Source organism: Salvia miltiorrhiza, chromosome 2 (assembly GCF_028751815.1).
Source record: "Salvia miltiorrhiza cultivar Shanhuang (shh) chromosome 2, IMPLAD_Smil_shh, whole genome shotgun sequence".
NCBI classification, from domain to species: domain Eukaryota; kingdom Viridiplantae; phylum Streptophyta; class Magnoliopsida; order Lamiales; family Lamiaceae; genus Salvia; species Salvia miltiorrhiza.
The window spans coordinates 70695329-70718426 of record NC_080388.1 but is presented as its reverse complement, the minus strand read 5'-3'; the positions used below and the strand labels follow the sequence as shown (position 1 = coordinate 70718426).

The window sequence follows — 23098 nt, the reverse complement described above, 5'->3', positions numbered from 1 at the left end:
AAGATGTTTTGAAATTTTGGATTATTATTTTTTAAGGATTTCGAATCTTGTATATTGAATGTTAATTAGTTATTTAAACTTTAAAAAATATATTGTGTATTTATTTCGGTTATTTGGTTTTAACCGAAACCGAACTGAAATATTTCGGTTCGGTTTTGTTCGGTTTTAAACATGTTCGGTTCGAATTTGGATATTAATTATATAATTCGGTTTTAATTTCGTTTTTGTTATTCGGTTCGGTTCGGTGACCGAATAACCGAATGCTCACCCCTATATTAAAGTACAAAGTCTCATTCAACTCATCACCCATTGAATACAATACTATAAATATAATGTTTGGTATTTGAGGTTTAAGTCTTAAAATCAAATTAACGAATACATAATCGGTGGAGTACATGATTTATATTGGAGTCCATTTCATTATATGGAAAGCATACTCAATTTAGAACAAATTATTTTGGCAATAAAAGAGCCAAACACTTTTTTCTTTTTCCTCACTATTTATATAAGCATATAAACCCAATTTGACGTTGATGAAAGTAAAAAAAAATGCAAATAACTAAAAAAAAAAAAAGTAAAATAAGAGGTTTGATATGATTTTATAAAAATATAAGGACCAAATCCAAATATGGTTTCCCCTATTTATCGCCTTGTCTGAGTCTGATACTCCTACTTCTGTAAGCTAAAGCTGCTTACATAATGAAAAATGAATTAAATAAATTCATGGGATTCAATTTGGTTCTTGATTTCAAATTCATTGGTGGAAACAACAAAAACCCTCAACCCGTCCCACCAAAATCAAGGGATTCACCCCAAAAAAGAGCATTGATTCCCGCACACGTACTCACAATCTCTGGCTGGAGCTGTTAATGATTCATAAATGAGAAAGCCCCATAAACCCACATCCCTAGAAACCAAATTCTCACTCATTTCTTCATCACCCTTCTCTTTTTAACCACTGCTTTTCCCTCTCAAATTTCAATTTCTCTGCATTTTTTCCGTTCAATTGTTCGAATTCTTCAAGTGCTGAGAGAGTATGGCGATGAGATGGGAGAAGGTGCAGGTGAGTGGAGTGGGTGGTGGGCCCGGGGTGAGGTGGGGCCACACATGCAACGCCATTGGAGGAGGGAAACTTCTCTATGTTTTCGGCGGATATGGGAAAGATCAGTGCCAGACGAATCAAGTTCATGTTTTTGATACTGGTGATTTCTCCCGCTTCATTTCCTTGATATATTATTCTTGGGGTTGTGACTTCAACATGTTGTGTTTTGTTTCCCCTTTTCTTTCCAATTTCTTGTTGGTTTTTTTTTCTTTTTCTTTTTTATATTTTTTCCGCTTCATTTCTCATGCTTCTTGAACAATTTATGTTTTTGTAACTTGAGGAAATTGACTATTTGCATGATATATTTGCTTTATCTATATATGCTATTTGTGGGTCTTTTTTCAGGAGCTGAAAATGCATGTATTTTTAGGGGTGTGTAAAATCTTGCCTACTTCTTTGTACTGTTATGGAAAACCTTGTGATCCCAGTTTTCTTGCAAAACCTGCGGATGCGGTGTGTGTGTTTTGGTTATTCCTCAAATTCTTGCAAGATCTTGGTTTCCCATGGAGGTTTCTCCTGAGTAGATTGTGAATCTATCTATATGTTTTGGTTGTTGAAAATGTATGGCGCTCTTGGCCTTTTCATTTACATTTGTGCAGTTGGATTAGTAATGTGACCAATAGATTCGTTGGATGCTTCCATATACTTCTGTAATATTTGTGTGGTTCACATGGGGAAGAGCTGTTGAAATAGTGTTCCAAACTTCCAATGATTTCAAAGAAACCTGATTAATTCATGAATCGTGTGTTTATGTACCGTGTGCTCAGTTAATATGTTTTGGAGCGAGCCTGATGTGAAGGGTACACCACCTACCCCAAGAGACAGTCATAGCTGTACCACAGTTGGAGATAATCTGTTTGTATTTGGTGGTACAGACGGAAGAAGGCCACTTAATGATTTGCAGGTTTTTCAGACTTGTGAGTTCTTCATTCATTCTAATACTTATAGATCCTCCCCTTTCTTAGATAATCTATACACTGTTCCATTATTTCGTAAAGTGGAGCTTTAGACATGCTGGCTGTTGACTGCATTATTGTTGTTTTGATCTCAATTGGATATTTGGAGCAGGATTTTTACACTTTGCCGTGCTTGATTCTTTTTCATATGTTTCCACTTTATTCTTCAATAGGAAGATAAACCATTAGATGGAAAGGTTCAAGTAACTTTTATTTTTTCTGCAACTCATTCAATTCTTGCATTTCGTTAACAAATGCCTTTCTTTTCATTTTTTTTTCTTTTATATCTTGAAATTGGTCTTCTCATATGCATGAAAATTGTATAAATTCAATTAGATATTACTAGAAAAAAATAATCACTTTTGTGATAATCTAGAAATAAGGAACTTTAAACTTACCTTAGAAGTTGTTCGGTGTTTATGTAATTGACTCTATGTTTGCATATTCTTTGCTCATGATAGCCTCCAACACATGGGTCGTACCATGTGTTAGAGGTGATGCTCCAGAACCAAGAGAAGGCCACAGTGCAGCACTTATCGGTAAAAGACTCTTCATTTTTGGTGGATGTGGCAAATATGAGAACAGTGAAATCTACTATGATGATCTTTACATATTGAATACTGGTATGGACTTTTTACTTTGTCTCACAAAATTGATTTTGTCTTGGTGCAGTTTATTTTTGGTTCTTTTTATTTTGTTTCTTTTGTTGTTGAAACTTGTTGTCAACATTGTATACTACTTCTTAGTTACAATCTTATTACCTGTCAAGGAACTTCTATGCTATAAAGGTTAGAGCTTCTTTTCGTAAAGATGTTAATTGATAATTATTATGTCATGACTCATGACTGCATGAGTCATGGATATCAGACATAATTGAATTTCAGATTAGAGTGCATATTTATGTTTACTTTGTACTTTGCTTCATACTGTTACTGCCACCTATTGTTAGATAATTTTACATTATCTGTAAAAGCATTTACTTATCCTTAGTTTGGATTTTCTTTAGTGACGTTATTTATATCTTTCTTGATCACAATTTGCTTGAAAAAGAGTTTCGTACTTTTAAGTGCAAATTCTATTCTCATAATAAGTATGTTATTGAGATGTTGTAGACATGTCAGTATGTCACTGAAATACAATTGGATTTATATCAGAGCAATTGCCACACAACCTGCACACTTATATGACATACTTTACCGTCTCTTATATTTTTGAACTTTGATAAGTGGCTAAAACTTGGCTCGTAATGAATGATGAGTTATTCTGGGTGATTTAGCGAAAAAAGGCATTCAGGCTTTTCTGTGCTTTACTTGCAGAGACTTTCGTGTGGAAACGTGTGCTCCCATCGGGTATTCCTCCAAGTAAAAGAGACAGTCATACCTGCGTCTCTTGGAATAACAAAATCATAGTCGTTGGTGGTGAAGACTCCTTTAACTATTATCTGTCGGATGTGCACATACTTGATGCTGGTATACTTGAATTGTCTTTGTTGAAAGTTAATGTCATTTTCACATGGTGGATTCTTATAAAATCATGTTTAGTATGTAAATTTGCATCGACTTAGTTATATTTCCTTCCTTGAATAAACAGATACTCTTGTTTGGTGCAAGTTGAACACTACTGGCCAGCTATTGCCACCTCGAGGTGGGCACACAACAATTAGTTTGGGCAAAAATTTGTTTGTCTTTGGTGGGTTCTCAGATGAGCAGAACTTGTACAGTGATGTCTATATGCTCGACATTGGTAAGTAGTTTGTGGTTAATGTTATTTTGTTAATGTAATCATATTAGCTTCCTAGAGCCATGACCAACCACTTGTGTTTTTTTTTAGTGTTTTGTTTTTTGATTTTGAGTTGGGGAGGGAGAGGAGTGGGGATTGAAACTGACACCCCTTCCTTTTATATAGAGCACCCAACTTCTTCAAGGTGATAAGGAATCAAAACAAAAAGGGGCAACATCCACTTTGTTTGACTTTTATGACAATGATATTCTTCGGGAAATCATGATTCATGGGTGGGTGGCTGCTAGTCTGTAAGGGGTGTAACAGTTTTGTATGTATAAAATGTTCCTGTAAATATTGACCTTGAATTTGCTGAGAACTGTAACGAATCTTAAAAAGCAAAACCTACCGGCTACTCCAAGCCAGCTTGTTTTAGTTGTTTTATATTGCGTTGATCGGAACATTCAGAATATATTCATTTTTGAAGCTCTTTTAACTTGACCAGCTGCGCTTTGTTCTTGCTTTTCTGACCAAAACAATTAAACTTTGGAGACACGTTTTGGGCATGAGTTATAAACATATGGAATTTGCTGATGTTTCGATAGTGGTCGCCAGAATGAGTAATGGCTCACCGTACTATTTTCTAATCAATCTTGTTGAGATTCACTGAGTTATTTATATACTATTTGAGCTAAGTTGTGTGCATGTTATCTAAATGATGATAACAATTGTCCAATGGCTTACAGTATGATTTACTAGATGTGTCCCGATTAAAAGTGTGAAGCTGGTGGGAAAGATGTATGATTATGTAGCTGTCTTATGCAGAAACTGGTGCCTGGATCAAAGTTGCAGCAATGGGGGAAGGCCCTTCCGGCAGATTTTCCATGGCTGGTGAAAGTTTGGATCCCCAGATGGAAGGTGTTCTTGTTTTTATAGGCGGCTGCAATAAAAATCTCGAAGCGCTAGATGACATGTATTACTTGCACACAGGTTGTGTTTCCTCATCTTGAAAGCTTGCAGGTGATACCTAGTTACTGAATTAGCGCATAAATTGATTGCGCTACCTTGTGTCCCACTGTTTACTACCAGGGTTTTCTAGAGACATCGACAGAGATGACAGGCGTAATGAGAAGTTATCTTTGAGGAAACAGCTGAAACTGAAATGTCAAGAGCAAACGACGGGTACACCTGGCTGTGAGAAGGTTTCTTATGGTGCCGAACATGAACACGATACTAACATTTACCAACCCATGCCGATATCGACTTATATGCCAGCAGGCAAGATCACAGACGCCGTTCTTATGTTTTATCTCCAACTATTTTGCTTGACTGTGTTCCTCGGATGACCTTGTTGTAATTTTGCCACAAACTCTTGCGACGATTTCTTCATTATCCCTTCAGTAAAAATAACATTCGGTTTCTTTATTATTGTGCTTGTTATTTGCAATTTATCTTGACTCCATCGCTTGGGCTGTTACTTAGAAGTTCATTCCATGATCTTAATTTCCTTCATTACTATAAGTTTGTTGCTTTAGAGAGGAGCGTGATATTTGGTGGTGATTTAATCATGTGTGCAGGCTATAGAATGTAGTAATAACTTCTTTCTCGTTGCAGGCAGGCAGAATTTCTATTTGAATGAATTTCAAACCCCTGTTGGAAAAAGGACCTTCCAAGCTAAGGTCTTTAAAAGCTTCCCTGATGGATATACAATCGAAACTATCATCGATGGGAAGCCTCTACGTGGAGTGTTATTTTCTAATAAAGCAACCTCTACTAGCATGGGTGTCGATAATTTCGATAGGTAAGATTTTATGTGTAGATAATTATCTAGTAAACTGACTGAATGACGCAAAAATGTTTGATGGATTTTTATTAAACTTTATTACAGTAAGATGGAAGCTATGAAGATTGACGATCCAAATGTGCACGTCGATCACAATACCGGGATGGGGAGTGAGAAACCTCTGCAGCATGATGCGATTGTTGTTGGACAAGCAGATGTTGTTGGGCATGATGCAGAAGGAGCTAAAAATCCTGATGCTGGGAATGATATGGGAATCGCTACTACAGAAACTAAAAATCCTGATGCTGAATCGTCGATACCCCAAGAGGTTATCCAACTTCCCTTCCCCACACTTCTGGATTCGTCCTCCCTTGAACAATTTGCCACAAATTTATGTAATTATGTTTATTTAGATATATATTAGGTAATGTATTGAGCATTCACTTGTTTATCCCCTTAACCAGGTTCCTGTAGCTTCAGAAATGCAACCGGTACCTGCTGGTGATGCAGGAAGCGATGCGGCGGCTATTAATCAATTGCTACCTGATGTTGAAATGCATGATGTATATGTCCCCGCACCTATTGAGGATCAAACACTCCCATAATTTGAAGGTACTAATATATTAAACTAATTATTTTTAAGTCAAGTTGATTGGAATCCAGTAGTGCCTAATAATTGGGAACTTAATGGCTGACCCAAATCACTGTATCTGTATGAGCTAAAATATGAAACTTTACATTGAAAAGTGACCATAACTGAATACAAATTTAGATGATAGGAGAATATAATTACGAATTTAAATGATAGGAGGATGAATACGAATTTGTTTGAAATTCAACTTGAGAGAGAAATTTTAACCGAATTTGGGAAATATAGTTTCTAATCTTTGTTTCACAAATATTTTTTGTATTCAAGATGTTTTGTTACTACTACGAGACCTGCTTTTGCTCTGTGAACTTTGTACTTTTACTGGTGGAGATTTTAGAAAAATATGGCATGTTAATATTTTGAAGAGATTTGTCTCTCATTGCTGCTCATCTATGTTCTGAACAATAAAAACAAAGCTGGAACTATGTCATTTTAAATCAGCTACTAGTTGTGCAGAAGCTGGTGTTTTAATTATTTACGCGCATAATGTTTCTGATAAGTAGCTATTCTCCTTCTCTCTATGCAGGCTGAGATCTCGTGGAACTGAACTGATTTTTCCAGATGAGAATTCTTCTGGGCCAAACTCTGTATAGCTTCTAACTACTGAAATAGCCAAGAACGTGTCGACTATTTTTTGCAGTCTCTGCTTGGATTGTACGCCTCTCTCTCCCTTCAGAAACTACACTTTTAACCAAAATGCAAGTCACAGTTAGCTAGCTAGCCAAATGTTGAGTTCATTTATATTAGTTAGTAAAGCTGCAGATTCACAATTTACTTCTCTTCCAATTTTGCAGTAATATCATCCTTCTCTTATGTCCCTCTCTCTCTCTCTCTCTATATATATATATATATATACACACACACACACACACATATATAGGGTTGGGTTCCTGTGCGAACTGATGAACAACGCTGTTCATGGCAAACCATGAACAAATACATAAAATACATTAACAAAAACACATGAACAACGCTGCTCATGGCTTACTGTTTTTTGTTCATGTATTTTATGTATTTGTTTATTTATTGTTTTGCATGTTATTTTTTTACAATTTTTTTTTTCCTTATTCAAACTAAAATTTTACAATTTTTTTTTTCATCAGTGTTTTTTTGTGTTTATTGCAAGAAATTGGAGGTTTTGTACGCAAACATTTAGATTTTGTTGCATCATTTTGAGATTAAGCAACGGATGGAGATAGCAATATATAGGGTTTTTAATACCACCTTATTGTGGAAAGAGATGGCTTTTTTGAACCGTTTGTAAATGAGTACTAGTAATTTCATTGGAGCAAATAACATTATATTGCTTTATGGCCAAATATTGTTCATGACACTTGCAATACTTAATGTTCTAAATTCGATTTTATTATTTATAATATGATATGATATGATATGATATTTTATCTCTTAGTAGTAGTAATACATAACATTGATAAGAAGTAACCTGTCAACACATGGGTTATATGTAATAATACTAAGACTACGAGCATTACTCTTTTTTATTTTTTATTTTACAATATGCTTTCGAATGATCTAATGATTATTCCATGCATTCGCCTAGCTACTTTAAAAATAAAAAAGATTTAAATTCGGCGCTAAACTTAAGTTAAAATGCTTATCCCAATACTTTTTGTAATTGAATATTTACAAAAATCAAACAACTCGAAGTTGACTTGCATTTAATTTGATTAAAACTTTACTCTTTCAAGTTCAATTTGATAATATCTCACGGAGATATCAAACAGTGTGAACTCTTATATACTATAAATTTTATACAATGAAGACATTAAACAGTGTGAACTCTTGTATATAAATTTTATACAATCTTGATACGTAAACATGATTTGATTTTACTAGTAACGTCAATGTAGTAGTGCATGCATACATATGAGATTTTTTGTTTGATTGTTGGATGAACAAAAAATTTAGTGAATTCAAATATAGACTTTTGGTCTCAAACATTAATTACACTATTACCAAGTCTGCCCCTCAAAAAAAAAAACACATACAAGGCTGCATAAGATATTTTCTGTTACATGTGGCGTTACATTATATACTAGATTGCAACCTTGTATTGACAATAATTAAATAGGTGCGAAACACTAGACACCAACCATTATTTACATTTTACAATTTCATTCAAGTAAAAGTTCCTTAATTTGATAATTACATATCTTCTTGCTTTCTTTTCAATTGTTTGTGGATTTCTTTTTTAAATATGTTCATCTTCAATTTTGGATATATTTTTCAGTTTTTAATTCTTATATTGTTTTAGAGACTTTTGGATTTCTCTCTAAGACCGAGAGACAGAGAGAGAGAGAAAATGCATTTGGTAGTCGTACTTTATTGTACTCTCATTCACAACTTTCCCATAACATGATTATTTCGTTTGTTGTTTTTTTTCTTTCTTTTTTGTAAGTTTCAATTAAACTATACATAAAAAGTTGAAGATAAAAAAATTCTTCATTCTAAGACCCCATTTCTGCAAAGTGAAGTTTTTCCTTCCATTAAGGCAAGCATTGTTTTTCTTGCACGAAAAATATTGTCGAAAATTTTGAATTCGAGAACTTGTTTGTGTATTATGTTTTACTGTTGCTTTTCTTTAATTCTAAGTTGTATTCTCCCACATTCAATTTCACTTTCAAAATTATGATTTTTGTTGATTGAATGATCATTTACGAGTAGAGTGACTGAAATTCAAGCAGAGATTAACGCCAAATTAATGCTATTGGTTTTAATCATCATATATTTAAACTTGTTATGATTCTTGCAATGAAGAAGTTTCATACATATAATGATGCAGATTGTGTAGTAAAATCTTGTCTTGATCAACATAGAAACCCAAAAAATATTCATTCCACACAACGTTCAATTTTAAACAACAATATTTATTTCATGTAGTGTTAATTTTCCTTTTAAAAAATTTCACAGTTTATGGCGTAAACTCGATAGATGATTTGTTAAGAGAAGATAATTAATCTCATAGAGAAATATGGATGAATATGGTGAGCAAAAACCAGATCCCTCACTGTTAAAACTCCAGGTTCTCACCTCTCATCTGTTGCTTCATATATTTTCCAATTTTCAAATATTATCTGCCTTCAATTTCCCATTGCTAATCTTCAACTGCAATAGCATAAATTTTATTTAGTGATATTTGTGGTCACAAACATCATTTGCATGTATTCTTCATTTTCCATTATTTCAAAATATGCTTAACTAAATTATATGCATAAAACAGCATGCAGCAGATACAGATACAAACCAAACTGTGATGCATGTTTTGTTCCACAACATTTGTAGTCTTATATGGCAAAAACAGATTTAGGCATCCAAGAAAATCATATTCTTGCAAGAATGCAGCTGAAATAATAAGTTCAATAACGCGATATCCTACTTTCTGATGCAAGGTTGAATCGTTGGAACTCAATCGAACTTTAAGCTTCAAGGAGTGGATGAACAAACGTACAACCTCTCCAGCAAGCCCGGATGGCGTTTCCTCGAAGAAGGTACGATCATCTGTCGCGCCTCAAACTCAGACAGGAGGACTACTTATGATCAAGATCAAAGATGTGAGTTTTCTTTTTTCTCTTTTTTTCCCCCTCCAAGTTTCTCATCACTTTCTTCTATTGAATCCTCAAATTGTAGTTAAGGCTGTCACCTTCTTCTTACCCCGGTTTATGCAACAGGAGCCGTTGCAAGGCCCGCCTGGACTATCATACGACGAGCACCTAGCTTCAGCTGCTCGAGATTGGATAGGAACAAGCAAGGCTTCAAGCAACAAATTTCAGACTCATCCTCCACCAAATGAAGTAAAAAAAAAGTGTTGATACCTAATTTTTCTTTGTATGGTTGATTCAACATAATTTTCTCGTCGTTTCTCAGCTGCCAATTCCAAATCTTTACACCAAACCTAATCAAGTTGAAGGGCTAAAACTTCTCCCAGAGGCCGGCATCCCAACAAGGCCCGATTCGTTCCTGAAGAGGAAAGCAAGGGACAGTGAACAACCCGAGAAACTCGCCACTCCACCACTTCTTCCCACAAACAATGACAGCAAGATGGGGAAGCCCGGGAACAACTTGCTCTGCCACCTCTGCAACGTGAGCTGCTCGAGTGCCCTCACGTTGAAGCAGCATCTAGTAGGGCGGCCCCACAAGGCGAAGATAAAATACATGAAGATGAAGAGGGGCACCACCAGCAGCAACACATGGGGAAGGCAAGGAGGGGAGCCTAGATGTGACATCTGCGAAATCTGGTGCCCCGACGTGGGCTCCTTGCAGATGCACTTCAAGGGGCAGAAGCACAAGGCCAAGGTCCAAGAATCGAGCAAGGAGAGAGGTGGGCAGAAATCTTCGAAGGCGCCTATAATCTGTGACGTGTGCAGAGTTCCTTGCATGGACCAAGAGTTGTTCCAGCAGCATCTCAAGGGCAAGCAACATGCTACAAAACAGGAGCTCAAGCGCAGAGGATTTCTTTGAAGATCCAAGCTTGTTGCTACTAGCTACCTACTGCATGCCTCAAGTTATATGTATGTTTTGTTAAATTTTCAGACCAAAACAACTATCTGACAACTAGTTTTTCCTTAGTTTTCAATCAAGAACCTATGCTGTAAGACGCATTGCATGTTATGATCTCAAATTCTGGATTTTCTTGATTAACATGAAGATGGTTTTGCAACATGGGAGTTAAAAAGGTGAAATCTTTAGTAACTTAATGCAAAGAGTCATCAAAGAGCTAAGCTGATTCAGTTATATATGTTTGTTAATTTCAGACCAAAACAATGTGGCAACTAGTTTTTGCTTATTTTTCAATCAAGAACCTATGTTGTAAGAAACATTGCACGTTATCATCTCGACATTTTGAATTTCTTGATTGTGATGAAGATGGTTTTGCAACATGGGAATAAAAAAGGAAAGATTTTTAGTAAGAGTTCATCGAAGAGCTAAGCTGATTCAGTCATGTGGTTTGATACTAACATTGTTTTGCAAAATTTATTATGATTACCATCACCTATGTAAGTTTCAAATCAAGTTTTTGAATAAAATTGTGTAATATAACTTATTCATTTTAAATCAATTGTTTAATATACCGTATATCAAAAAGCTGGTGCCGCAATCTTCATTTCAAGATAACATGAGTTTGAAATGAATTACAGAAAATTGTTGGGGGGGGGGGGGGTGATAATCGGTCAATTAGATGCAATTTTAATTAATTTAATTTGATCTTCTTTAAAAAATTAATTTAATTTGATCTAATATTTGCACATATATAATTTCCTCTTTTTTTTTTTGGAAAATTTGTATCCATGTAGTCATTATTTTTTTAAAAATGACAAAATTATTATTTAAATTAATTTAAAACTAATTTCGAATTAAAAGTATGATATGTCTAAATGGTTATCAGATTTTGGTTAATCCATTAACCCAACCGAAATTTTCGGGTTTGAGTATCCAATAATCAAAATTTTTGGGTGATGGATCGGTTTCGGTTATCACTTTTAAAAAAAATTCAGGTATCGGAACCCGTTAATCGATTCAGGTTAACCGAATAATCGAAAATTATTTAATTAATTATTTAACATATATATATATATATATATATATATATATATTATTTTAATATTAATCGGTAGAAATTAAAAATATTAGTCTGTGGCTTCCGCCTCCCCCGTCAGTTCATAGACCCATTCCCTCTTCCTAAATCCCGGTCTCCCCTCTCTGACCGGACGCCGACCGCCGCCCTCTGTCCACACATGAACTCCTAAAACGGTTCGAAAATAGGTGGTGAAATATGGTCAATTTTGGGTTCGGGTAACCGAACGCGAATAGATGGAAAACCCATTGATAATAGAACGATTACTATTAATCTTTTACTTCTTGTGGGACCAATTTCAGTGGAATGATTTTACTCCATATCTAAAAGAGGAAATGGAAAGCAAGTAAAGCCGTAAATTAAAAAACATTTCACAAAAAAAAAAATGAATTAAAGAATATCAATAGTGGAAATATCAAATTCCGGAAGAAGTAAAATCCCCCGAGAACTTCAACCCCTCTTCCCCAAAGAACCAAAACCCGCCGCCGCTTTTGCGTCTCCCCACAACCCGCAACTCGTTCGCCACCGCCTCTCGCCGCTAAGTTAGTCTTCGGATTTTTTTTCTAGTAGCAAGTCTCTGGTTAGCTATTATTTGATGTCTGAATTTAATTGCGTATATCAAACAAAGTAGTCTAGTAATATCATAATCTGATATAATTATCCTGATGTATTGTTTGATTTTTCATCGTTTTAGCTTTTGTGACTGAAGTTAATGTGTTTGTTTTCTTAGAAATGAATGTGCCATCTCCAGTCCACGACGACGACAAGGATAATGGGGAGCAGACTTTCATAGATGAAAGTGATATAATTAACGAGTATGATGTTGATGAAGAAGGTACAGTTATGCATCTGTGTTTTTATTTTACTTTATTAGTATTTTTGTTTTATTTTTTGACGGAATCATTACACTAGCCTGGCTTGTTTGGAAATTGTGGTGCCAGAACCTATCTTCTATAGTATTTATTTGGTTGAAACTATGTCTACTTCAGAAAATATGTCATGTGCTTTTGTATGTTTTTGTGTTGATTGACCTGATTGTGGTTTCAGAACTCCCTGATGCGGATGAGGTGGGTGGCTCTGATGGAGAAGAAGAATTTGGTGCGTCCATTTTAATGCAATTTTCTTTCAACAATGACACTTGTAAAAACAATATCGTAATTTACCCTGTTTTCCTTCTGTGGCTGCAGATGTAGTTGATGATTCTGTACATATATTCACTGGTCACACAGGTGACCTATACTATTCTCATCTTTTAGTTTTTTATTTTTATTTTTGTATATATGAGTTATTTTACTTCATATTTCTTAGAAATTTTTGTTGATCTCTGTCGGTACAAAGATTTGCTAGTTGATAACTAAATATGCAGTCCTTATGTACAGTGCAAAAGGTAAAGATTATTTGACTTTGGCTAGCTGTTATGATAAGATTCAGTGGGTGATATAGTCCAAATTTCAGGCCTAGGACCACCAATTTGTTGAAAATTGTCGGTTACCACAGTAATAAAGAAATATATGCCCTCTACTTGCAGGGGAATGATATTTATGTATATTGAGAATGTCAGGCTTACCCTCATTGCCTCATAATAGGAAGACCGAAGATATTATTTGACTAAGCCAAGACATGCCCCTTCCCCTAGCAATTTAATGTGCATATATTGCTCATTCTTAATAAAATTGATCTGGTTTGTACATCTAAGAGTTGTGTTTATTTTAATAAGTGCTTCTTTTGCATCTAGGTGAACTGTACACCGCAACATGTAGTCCAACAGATGCTACTCTAGTGGCAACTGGAGGCGGAGATGATAAAGGATTTTTGTGGAGGATTAATCAAGGAGACTGGGCTTTTGAGTTGCAAGGTGTGGAAATGGCCTCCCTGTTCACAGTTTTAACTGTCTTATATATGAGAGTAATTGGCTTTGAATCTTTCTGGGGCGAAGAACAGGATGAAAAAATATTTAACTTTGTAAATAAATGTTCGGTGGAAAGTTTTCTATCAAAAAATTATCCAAGTTTACTCATTTTTTCATATGGTGAAAAATTATATATTATGGAGGAAGTTATTATTTCTATAAAGATACTCTAGTTACATGTTAGTTTTGCTAATGTATTAAATTATAGCATGGTATCAATGCATTCCTAGGAACACTGACAATGATAACATCAACTACATAATGAAGTGCACAAGTTTATCAGATTGTTTGCTGACCTATCTCTTATAAAGTGCATGCAGAAATATTTCACAACTTTGTTTTTCTTAATTGAGAAACTATTTAAGTACATCGGTTCATTTCTTTCATATTCTCAAACATTCACTACAGGCCACCAAGATTCTGTATCTAGTTTATCCTTCAGCATGGATGGACAATTGATTGCATCCGGAAGCTTGGATGGAGTAGTTAAAGTGTGGGACATAGCAAACGGAGATTTGAAATGTACTCTTGAGGGTCCTAACGGAGGCATTGAGGTAATATTTAAGAATTTATGTTAGTGAAATGTACTGTGGTTTACTTCTTGTTTATGCTATATCAACAGTAAATTGTTCAGTGGGTCAGGTGGCATCCAAAAGGACATTTGGTCTTGGCTGGTGCAGAGGATTCCTCAATCTGGATGTGGAATGCTGACAGGGAGGGCGCTTTTCTTAATGTTTTCACAGGTCATGGGGGTAGTGTGACCTGCGGAGATTTTACACCTGATGGTATTAACTTTTTTTCATGAGAAAAATCTCTTGACCTTTCCTTTCGCTATGATTTTGCATCTTTGGTGGCTTCGTTATCTGATAATTTCACTTTGTGAAGGTAAAACAATTTGTAGTGGTTCTGATGATGCAACTATGAAAATTTGGAACCCTAAAAATGCTGAAATTATCCATGTTGTTAGAGGTACGTTACTTGGTTGGTTTTCATTTTCACATTTACTTCATAATCTACAGCATTCCGATTACTATCAAACTCGACCAAGCTATTGCTAAAACATATATCCAGTTGTGCTCTACTGAAATCTAATAAAATAACTGTACTTTTACTGCAAGGTCATCCTTATCACACTGAAGGAATTACATGCTTGACAATCAGCTCTGATTCTACTCTTGTGCTTACTGGGTCAAGTGATGGCTCGGTCCACGTTGTTAATATATCTACTGGCAAGGTGCTCTTGATCTTATTTTGCTTCTTCATTATTTCTTATACTGTTCAGCAGTATATTTTTTCGAGTGCTGAAACAGAAATGCTGCGCCTGGGCAAATGATTGATCTTATGATGTCTCAATCCACAGGTTGTCGTCTCCTTGAGTGCCCATTCAGATTCAGTAGAGTGTGCTGCTTTTGAAGCAAGGTTTCTGCTTGCCACTCATTCCTCCACCTAGACAAAATAGATGTAGAAAAAATATACTTGGATAATCTATTATGAAAAGTTAATTGCATTTAATTTTATTTTCTTCTACGTTTGATGATTGCAAAAACTCACTGGTATAAATTTCTTCTGGTAGCTCTCGACGGGATAGTTGGAGGGTTGCAACTGGAGGCATGGATAAGAAGCTTATAATCTGGGATCAGCATTCATCTCCACGTTGCATATGTGAACACGAGGTTCACAAAAATAGTTCCCATGAATTCTTCTTTTTTCTGAACATCGAGGCCTAGAATGAACAGCCCCAAATGGTGCTTATGTTTTGCAGGAAGCAGTGACGTGTTTGCTATGGCTTGCCGGTTCTAGATATATAGCCACCGGCTGTCTTGATGGGAAAGTACGAATATGGGACAGCCTATCTGGAGATTGTGCCAAAGTACTCAGTGGACATTCGGATGCCATTCAGTCTATTGCTGCGTCGTCTACTGGAGAGTTCCTTGTATCTGTTTCGATCGATGAAACCGCTCGGGTGTTTGAGATTGCAGAGTTCAGATAGATACACGAGCAGCAAGCGGCATGTTCATTCATGGAAGCCTTATCAATTTTGAGCTTCATTTATCGTCTGGTTTGCTTTTCAGGCAGCTTCGAACTTTTATGCGACTCGTATACAGGTTTCTGTTTGAGTAAGTGCTGTATTTATATATGTATCATTGACTAGTGAAAAACCAGTTTTAACCCTTACTATAAACAGGTTCCTTATTACTCATTTTTTTTAAAACCGAACAGGTTCCTTATTACTCCATCCGTCCCTGAAATGGCTTCTTATTTGGGGACGGCACGGGTTTTAATAAAAAGTTGTAAAGTGTATTGATAGTGGAGAAAAAGTGATATAATTATTATTGGAAGTTGTCAGAAGTGTTATAATTAGTATTGGGAGTGGTGAAAAGTGAAAAGTAAGAATAAATAAAGTATTATTAGTGGTGGGGTAGGTTTTCAAAAATGGAAAGAAAAAAAGAGGAAGTTATTTGGGGGACGTCTCAAAATGGAAAAAGAGGAAGTTATTTTAGGGACGGAGGGAGTATTATTTTTGTTGTCGTCGTCGTCGTCTGGTCTTGAGGGTCCACCGTTGTACCTTAAAATGGTTAGTGCTATCATCTTCAAAGAAAACCCCTCCTTCCTATTAGGTAGCAATGGCTCCTGGCAAATCTGTTATTTACATTTATCCTTCTCTTAGATATATACATAATGAATATTCAAGTAAATAAATTACTCAAATAAATATAAAAAAATTTAAAGATCGCACTATGGTAGATTTGAATTTAGGTTCTTCGACTTTGAGCATTAACCACCTACCGACGCACAAATCGCACAAATATTCATAGAGTTTGCTTCAACAAAAGTTGGTTCTAGTTTATTTAGTGGTACTCGTTATTTGAAAATAGTTGAGTTTGAGCAGGAGAGGCAACTCTCCGACTTTTTAGCAAACGAGCAAACTTCTAAATAGATTTGTGAACTAAATCGAAAGTGTAATAATCTTCAATAAATTTGTGAAATAATTCGAAAATATAAAATTCTTAGATACTGAGTTATATGTACTATCAAATTTACCTTTTTTAAGTTGAATTAATCAACATTGATGAATATATAATAGTATCATTTAAAATAAAATAATTATTTTTAACAGGAAAATTTAAATACTTTAATTTGAATAGATTTTCAGAAATTTAGGCTCGAATATTTTCGAATAAACTCATGAGTATCTACGATGATAATACTATCTGAAGGGCCATTATTGTTTGTATTACTATATGTGATCTTAGACATGAATCCAAACTACAATCCTTCAAACCTACTACTCTCTCTCTCTCTCTCTCTCACATACACACACACACACATATATAACATGTATTGATGTACGGATAATAATATTGCCAAGATAAAATAGGGGGTTCAAATAGAAGAAATACAACCTAAGCAATATCCTATTGTAGAATGCAGTCATTTTTACTCGACTGCACAATAATCATGAATATCAAGCACAGCATAGCTACACATTATCTCATGTAAAAATGCCTACTGCTGAAACAAGTTCTCAGCAAAACTGATTTGTATATGTACATTAAACATCTTTCAATTTTCAACAACAAAATGTGTTATTGTTGCAAGTTATCCTACAATCAAGCCAAACTCAGCTTATCAGAGAGAATTGACTAGCCCCACTACGCGTTCGACCTCCTTGTCGTTTTCTCGTCCTTCCCCAATTCTGCACAACGCCGTGGTCGCTGCTAGCAGCAGACTGCTTCAAGATCGAGCTCATTGACTTCTTCATCACATCCGAAGGAGACAACTTGGGATGTTTTCTTTGTTTCGCACAAGAGCTCCTGCCCGGTTTTCTCTTCAGCGGACCTATTTCTGGAAACTCTAGAGCTTCTTCCGATTTGAAGCCCTTGCGTTGCTTCTTTCCCCTCTTCTGGCCCTTCCCAGTTCTTCTGGACGCGCTACCTGTTCCTTTGCCTTTGCTAAAACGAGACGTGTTTACAGCATTTTGCTCACCTTGATCATTCTCAGCTGTTGCATCGGTCTCTAGTTTCATGACCTCGTCTCCTACCTCATCTCCAGTGGAAGATACGATTTCAGCAAACCAACACAGATTTCTGAAGTTTGCTAATGGCTCAAGCGCTGCAGCAGCGCCCGTGGGCTCCTCGACTCCAGAAGAAAAAATCATGACTAAAGTCTGTGCAGCAGTCGTATCAAGTTCAATGAATGGCTCTGCCTCTCCTTGTTCAAATGAAAGAGGCGTCCCCATTTGAATATCTTCGGATTCTCCTCTTGGAGGAGAACGCTCCTCGTTCTCTGGGCTAACCGGACCCTTCAACTCTGTATCTTCTGCTGATTTTTTCTGAAGAGCTGAGCTTGATGGAGGCAGGGGATGCTCATCTGCTACGCCAGTGTTCAAGTCAACGCGACTTTCAGTTTTCAAGAAACTGTCACAGATGTCGTGCACAATGGGTTCGTCTTCAGAGACACTATCTAGAACTATTTTAGCTTCTCTATTTATAGACGGAGGGTTTCCGAAAGTCATCTCTGTCTCAGAGAAACAATTGACAGGCAACGAATTCAAATCAATAAGCATTGATGAATTCGTACCATCTGAGTTTTCTCGCGAAGGAACTCTAGATTCTGGTGTTGCCTTGACAGGAATGCGTTCGTCGCTGCAAACAGTCTCACTATGACCAGTAAAAGCTTCAAGAGGACCAGACGAACTTGCAGGCAATGATTCCAACTGTATGGGCTCGTTCAGATCAATGAAACAACACGTCTTCCTGATACCTGAACTAGAGCTTGATAAATCCCATGTTTTAGTCGAACCAATATCTGAATAAGTAGTAGCAGGCTGAAAGTCGAAAATTTTCTCAGGAGTACGACATGTCAATTCAGGCCCTGCTTTGAACTGCTTCACTCGATCATCATGGTGCATATAAGCTGGATTCGCAAGATCGACAATCTCATTTCCGTGTCGTTTAGTGATGGGCGACAGAAGAAATTTGACATCATCGGTTTGTAGAGCTGTAGGCTTCTGAAAGTTCTCTGCAACGAAACTTTGAGGCCCTCGAACATTCCCTGATGTTAGCTCAGACAACTTACGAGATGAAAGATTGCCAAGGAGCCAGTCTGCTGCAGGAGAAGGTTTCTGAGAGATCTCATCCCCAGCATGAGACGAGGAATGGATTGATTCCGATGTTCTAGATAGTAAATGCTGCTCGAAGATCTCTCTCACTCGCATTTCATCCATCAAGTCCCTCTGCCTTCTGTATAACCGGTGTAGCTCCTGAACCTGTGAGTCGAAGAAATTAAACAACTAAACACAACTAAACTAACAAGTATGTAAGAAACAAGAGAAGCACAATTTCACACTCATTTTTCACTTTGCAAAAAGGACAGATGCAAATTTCTACACAACTCCTCGTGATAGATGACATGAAATCTTCATTGCTCTCCTCTCACACTACACTACTCTAGCTTTCCTTCGACAATCAGTACATGATATGACCAGATGAAACGAATGAAGAACACTAAACATATCAATGTTTTGCTCAATCAACAAGTTCAAGCAAAGTTAAATGTCTGATGACAATATACCTGATACCTAAACGTGGCTTCGTGATTCTGAATGATTTGCTTCAGCATTTCCTTGTCGTAACCCAAGTACTGATCACACGATGGCATGGAGACACTGTAGCCTCTTTCTTCTCCGTTGTTACCATTACCATCATACAGGTGCCAAGAATAGCCACCTGCACCGGCATTAAGATCCCTCGCATGGTAATACACAGGCGTGTAGCTAGTGCACTGCATATTCGCTCCAACTCACCTGAACTGTAAACAAAAGAAGTTAGTATTGTGCATAATTAGGAGCTCAAAATCCTCCAAGAATCGAACATTTGACACAACATGTACAAAAACTCAAAGATCACACATAATTTTTAAGAAAAACGTGAAGAATCAGTTACATTACTCCTCACAAACTTCACCAGGTATAGATGCTTCACAAGTATGAAATCCTTAGACAAATAATCGTGAGCATTTCACATAGTTTTGTTCAAACTGTCCTCTCTTTTTAACTCCAAGTTGCTTCAAACATGAGAAAGATTCAAGAACCACTTGATCAAATATGAAAAGAAAAGTAGCAGCAACAAAACAAGAAAACCTTTGAGAAGAGATCATCATATAATCCAAAACTGTCCTAATTTGAGAGCCATAAAAATCTAGGTAGCATTTTTAAGAAATTGCACATCCATAAAAGACCAAACAGTATCCACGAATACTTTTTTTCGTTTGATAAGATGAAGCCGACATTTTTCCAGCTAAGCAAAGATAAAGAAACGCTGAAAGCAGGAAAAAAAAACCATTAATGAGATTCCTTATGTTGACATTAGGTGAAAAACCCTCACCTCCTCCATCAAAGATCAGATTGCAACAAGATAAGATTTAAGACTTAAAACACCACACCAAAAATTCAAGACCATGAACAAAAGTGAGAAGAATTGAATGATAATGAGATTGGGAAAATAATTTTACATTTTTACCAAAAAGTTGAAAATGGAAAACAAGAGAAAAATTGTGTCATATTATGAGAGATCACGTCGTCAGAAACCCATCAGTCCACCGTCCAAATCTCAACTTCTCCCAGAAGAGAAAGACAAAACGCACACACACACACACCTGGCACACTGACACACATGCACACACAGCACACAGTAACGCATTCTGAAAACAGAGAGCTGCCCAGATGAGAAAATGAAGAAAAGATCAGACCCAGAATCCATCTCCTCAGAGAAAAGAACAAAGAATGGAAATTTACCTAGAAACAGAAAAACCAAAACCAGCTCAAATCACAGCTTCATTACTTCACCAACATCAAAATTGCTCGTTTATCACACAGAATTCAGCGCATCCAGTTGCAATAAAAGCGGAGAAAGTAAAAAAAAAATATCAACGAAGAGAGGCCGTTATCAGAGAAGCAGAGACTTTGCGAAAGCTGGCATTTTTTTAGAGAGAGAATGGGGGGTGGGAGAGGGGTATGGTAAAGAGAGAAAATGAAGCCATGAAAGGAGGCTTAAATTTGGAAGCAAGCAAAGGCAAAAGGAAAAGGGAAAAGGTGCGCTGCGTGAGAGAGAGAAAAAAAATTGGAGCTTCTGGATCTGCTGGGGCCACACGCACTTGGCGAAGAAGGTGAAGAGAGAGAGAGAGGAGAATGTAACTTACATGGGAAGAGACTTGGGATTTGTCAATAAATGGGCCCCATCGTAGGTGGTGGGGGTGGGGGGTGTCTGCTTGCACATCATTAGTGCAGTTTTTTATTTGGGGCTATTTACAAATATTTTGTTGGATATAATCTATACATATATATAGAGAGAGAGAGATAGAGAGGGGTCCCAAAATATTCTGGATTCATTTGAAATATTTAGAATGTGAGATTGGGATGATATTTGTTGTTTGATCACTACTCCTGCATATTTTTCTTATTTCGTGTTGAAAAATGGCGTGTGCAACTTATAGATTTAAAAGGTTATTTGTTTTTTTATAGAAAATAAGATTAATTGTTAATTTTTCACAATATGAATTATCACAGTGATAATATTATTTAGCAAATTCTCCCATATAACAAAATGTATACATGAGACGGATCGAGATTAGGGGTGTAAGTGAGTCGAGCTAGCTCGCGAGCTACTCGGGATCGGCTCGAAGATTACTCGAAATCGACTCGATGTTAGTCGAGTCGAGCTCGAGCTCGAGCTACTCGAGTTGGTACCGAGCCCGAGTTCGAGTTTCGTGATACTCGACTCGTTAGGCTCACGAGCCTAATCGAGCTCAAGTAATTAGTATATAATATATTATATATTAGCCCAAAATTAAATATATTTAAAACCCACAAAATGGCCCAAACGAGCTCGAGTTCACCGAGTTTGAACGAGCTCGAGCTCAACGAGCTTAAATGAGCTCGAGCTCGAGCTCGAACTCGAGCAAGACTTCACAATCGAGCTTAACCGAGTCGAGCTCGAGCTCACAAATATAAAATCGAGTCGAGCTCGAGCTCAAAAAAATCAAGCTCGGCCGAGTCGAGCTCGAGCTCGAGCTTCATCAAAATAGTCGAGCTCGAGTCTGAGCATGGCAATACTCGACTCGACTCGGCTCATTTACACCCCTAATCGAGATTGGGACTGGGAGGCTGGTATGGGTGCGGATAGGAGCTGGGCAGAGCGCGGGTCAGATCGGACTGGGCGCGGGTTGTGGGTCACAATTTTAAAGTAATTATTATTGTAATGAAAAAACATAATATTTGTCGAACGTGGTTTTACTTTACGATAGTATTTTTTTACTCACAAGAACTTGTACTCTTCGTTTATTTAGTCAGGTAATTATTGTCCTAAAAAAAATTGTTAATATGAAAAAAAAATGTTTCAAAAATAAAAGAAGTGTTGCTCCTAGATAGTGCTACTGTCGTAAAAAAAAATCATTGATAAAAAATATAATGCTTCGAAAATCAAACTGAATAGTGTTGTTATCGTTAAAAAATGTAATACCAATTGATATGAAAAAGAAGTAATGTTTGAATAAGTAATTATTGTCCTAAAAAATGATAATCATTGATATGAAATGAAAGAAAGTAATATTTCAAAAATTAAATAAAAAAACGTTGCTCCTCCAAAATAATGTTATTGTCGAAAAAGAAAAAACTCATTCATTTATCAACGGTTGATAAATGAATGAGTTTTTTTTTTATATAATTGAACGAGATTATCAGTTTATCACTGGATTAGCGCGAATAGTTACATATGAATTGTAGTTATACGTTTAAGAACCGGCATCACAAGAAACCGGCTCATACTTTTTGATTTGACAAAAGATATTTCGACTGTCAATGAATTATGTGATGCCATTTTTTTATTCACATTGGCATAAAATTTGACAAATATTAATCGCATTACATATTTGAAGCAAAATAGATTCGGCGGTGAAAAAAATGATGAGACCTAATTTTCATCCACTATGAAAGAAAATCTTATATACGTTACTCAAGAAGCTATGGCGTTATATACGTATAAAGATATTAAGATCGAAATAACTTCTTGATTATGATATTTATGAATGAATATCTAAAGAAAATTAAATTAACAATTACTTTTTGGAGCAAAACTAATAATCTATCTTATGTGTATTCTTGTTGGCAGTCTTTTTACATTTAAAAGAGGAATAATGCTAAATACACATAATATGTGCGCACATAATTGGATTTTTTTGTCATTTTACACATTTTCATAAATTAAGAAAATAATCAAATTTTAATTGAATTTGTAATTTACATATTTATCCTCTAGCGATAATTAAGGAAGGGACAACTCATTGAATGCTATATCTTTCCTTAATATTAAAATATTTTATTTCCTTAAA

The 23098-nt window shown here is 36.0% G+C and overlaps 4 protein-coding genes across 12 annotated transcripts; 3 read left to right on the top strand and 1 right to left on the bottom strand.

The window, feature by feature from the left end:
- Positions 1-635: 635 nt before the first annotated feature.
- On the top strand, positions 636-7022 carry LOC131008856 (tip elongation aberrant protein 1-like). The gene is made up of 11 exons (XM_057935950.1): positions 636-1202; positions 1870-2019; positions 2520-2681; positions 3375-3527; positions 3649-3801; positions 4603-4767; positions 4867-5055; positions 5392-5578; positions 5666-5888; positions 6025-6172; positions 6736-7022. Exons 1-10 carry the CDS (start codon positions 1037-1039, stop codon positions 6163-6165), a joined length of 1689 nt encoding a protein of 562 aa, XP_057791933.1. The 5' UTR covers positions 636-1036; the 3' UTR covers positions 6166-6172; positions 6736-7022.
- Positions 7023-9079: 2057 nt separating this feature from the next.
- Positions 9080-10868, top strand: LOC131008854 (uncharacterized). 2 transcript variants are annotated; one of them, XM_057935949.1, is made up of 4 exons: positions 9080-9252; positions 9620-9781; positions 9899-10021; positions 10095-10868. In XM_057935949.1, the coding sequence occupies exons 1-4, from the start codon at positions 9202-9204 to the stop codon at positions 10686-10688; spliced, it is 930 nt and encodes a 309-aa protein (XP_057791932.1). In that variant the 5' UTR covers positions 9080-9201; the 3' UTR covers positions 10689-10868. The 2 variants fall into 2 exon arrangements, with proteins under 2 accessions (XP_057791932.1, XP_057791931.1); XM_057935948.1 differs by having other exon boundaries at positions 9620-10021.
- A 1316-nt stretch (positions 10869-12184) lies between these two features.
- On the top strand, positions 12185-15911 carry LOC131008853 (uncharacterized). Of its 3 annotated transcripts, none has more exons than XM_057935946.1 (12): positions 12201-12345; positions 12533-12637; positions 12850-12900; positions 12990-13031; positions 13538-13657; positions 14120-14265; positions 14346-14496; positions 14597-14680; positions 14830-14945; positions 15072-15130; positions 15285-15384; positions 15474-15911. In XM_057935946.1, exons 2-12 carry the CDS (start codon positions 12535-12537, stop codon positions 15699-15701), a joined length of 1200 nt encoding a protein of 399 aa, XP_057791929.1. In that variant the 5' UTR covers positions 12201-12345; positions 12533-12534; the 3' UTR covers positions 15702-15911. The 3 variants fall into 3 exon arrangements, with proteins under 3 accessions (XP_057791930.1, XP_057791929.1, XP_057791928.1); XM_057935945.1 differs by having other exon boundaries at positions 12226-12382; XM_057935947.1 differs by having other exon boundaries at positions 12185-12344; positions 15285-15911.
- Positions 15912-17100: 1189 nt separating this feature from the next.
- On the bottom strand, positions 17101-20920 carry LOC131008852 (uncharacterized). Of its 6 annotated transcripts, none has more exons than XM_057935944.1 (3): positions 20508-20920; positions 19286-19517; positions 17101-18980 (listed from the first exon to the last, which is right to left on the bottom strand). In XM_057935944.1, the coding sequence occupies exons 2-3, from the start codon at positions 19499-19501 to the stop codon at positions 17334-17336; spliced, it is 1863 nt and encodes a 620-aa protein (XP_057791927.1). In that variant the 5' UTR covers positions 19502-19517; positions 20508-20920; the 3' UTR covers positions 17101-17333. The 6 variants fall into 6 exon arrangements, with proteins under 6 accessions (XP_057791927.1, XP_057791922.1, XP_057791926.1 ...); XM_057935939.1 differs by having other exon boundaries at positions 19286-19522; positions 20508-20908; XM_057935943.1 differs by lacking the exon at positions 20508-20920 and adding an exon at positions 20369-20422 and having other exon boundaries at positions 19286-19522.
- Between the last annotated feature and the right edge of the window lie 2178 nt (positions 20921-23098).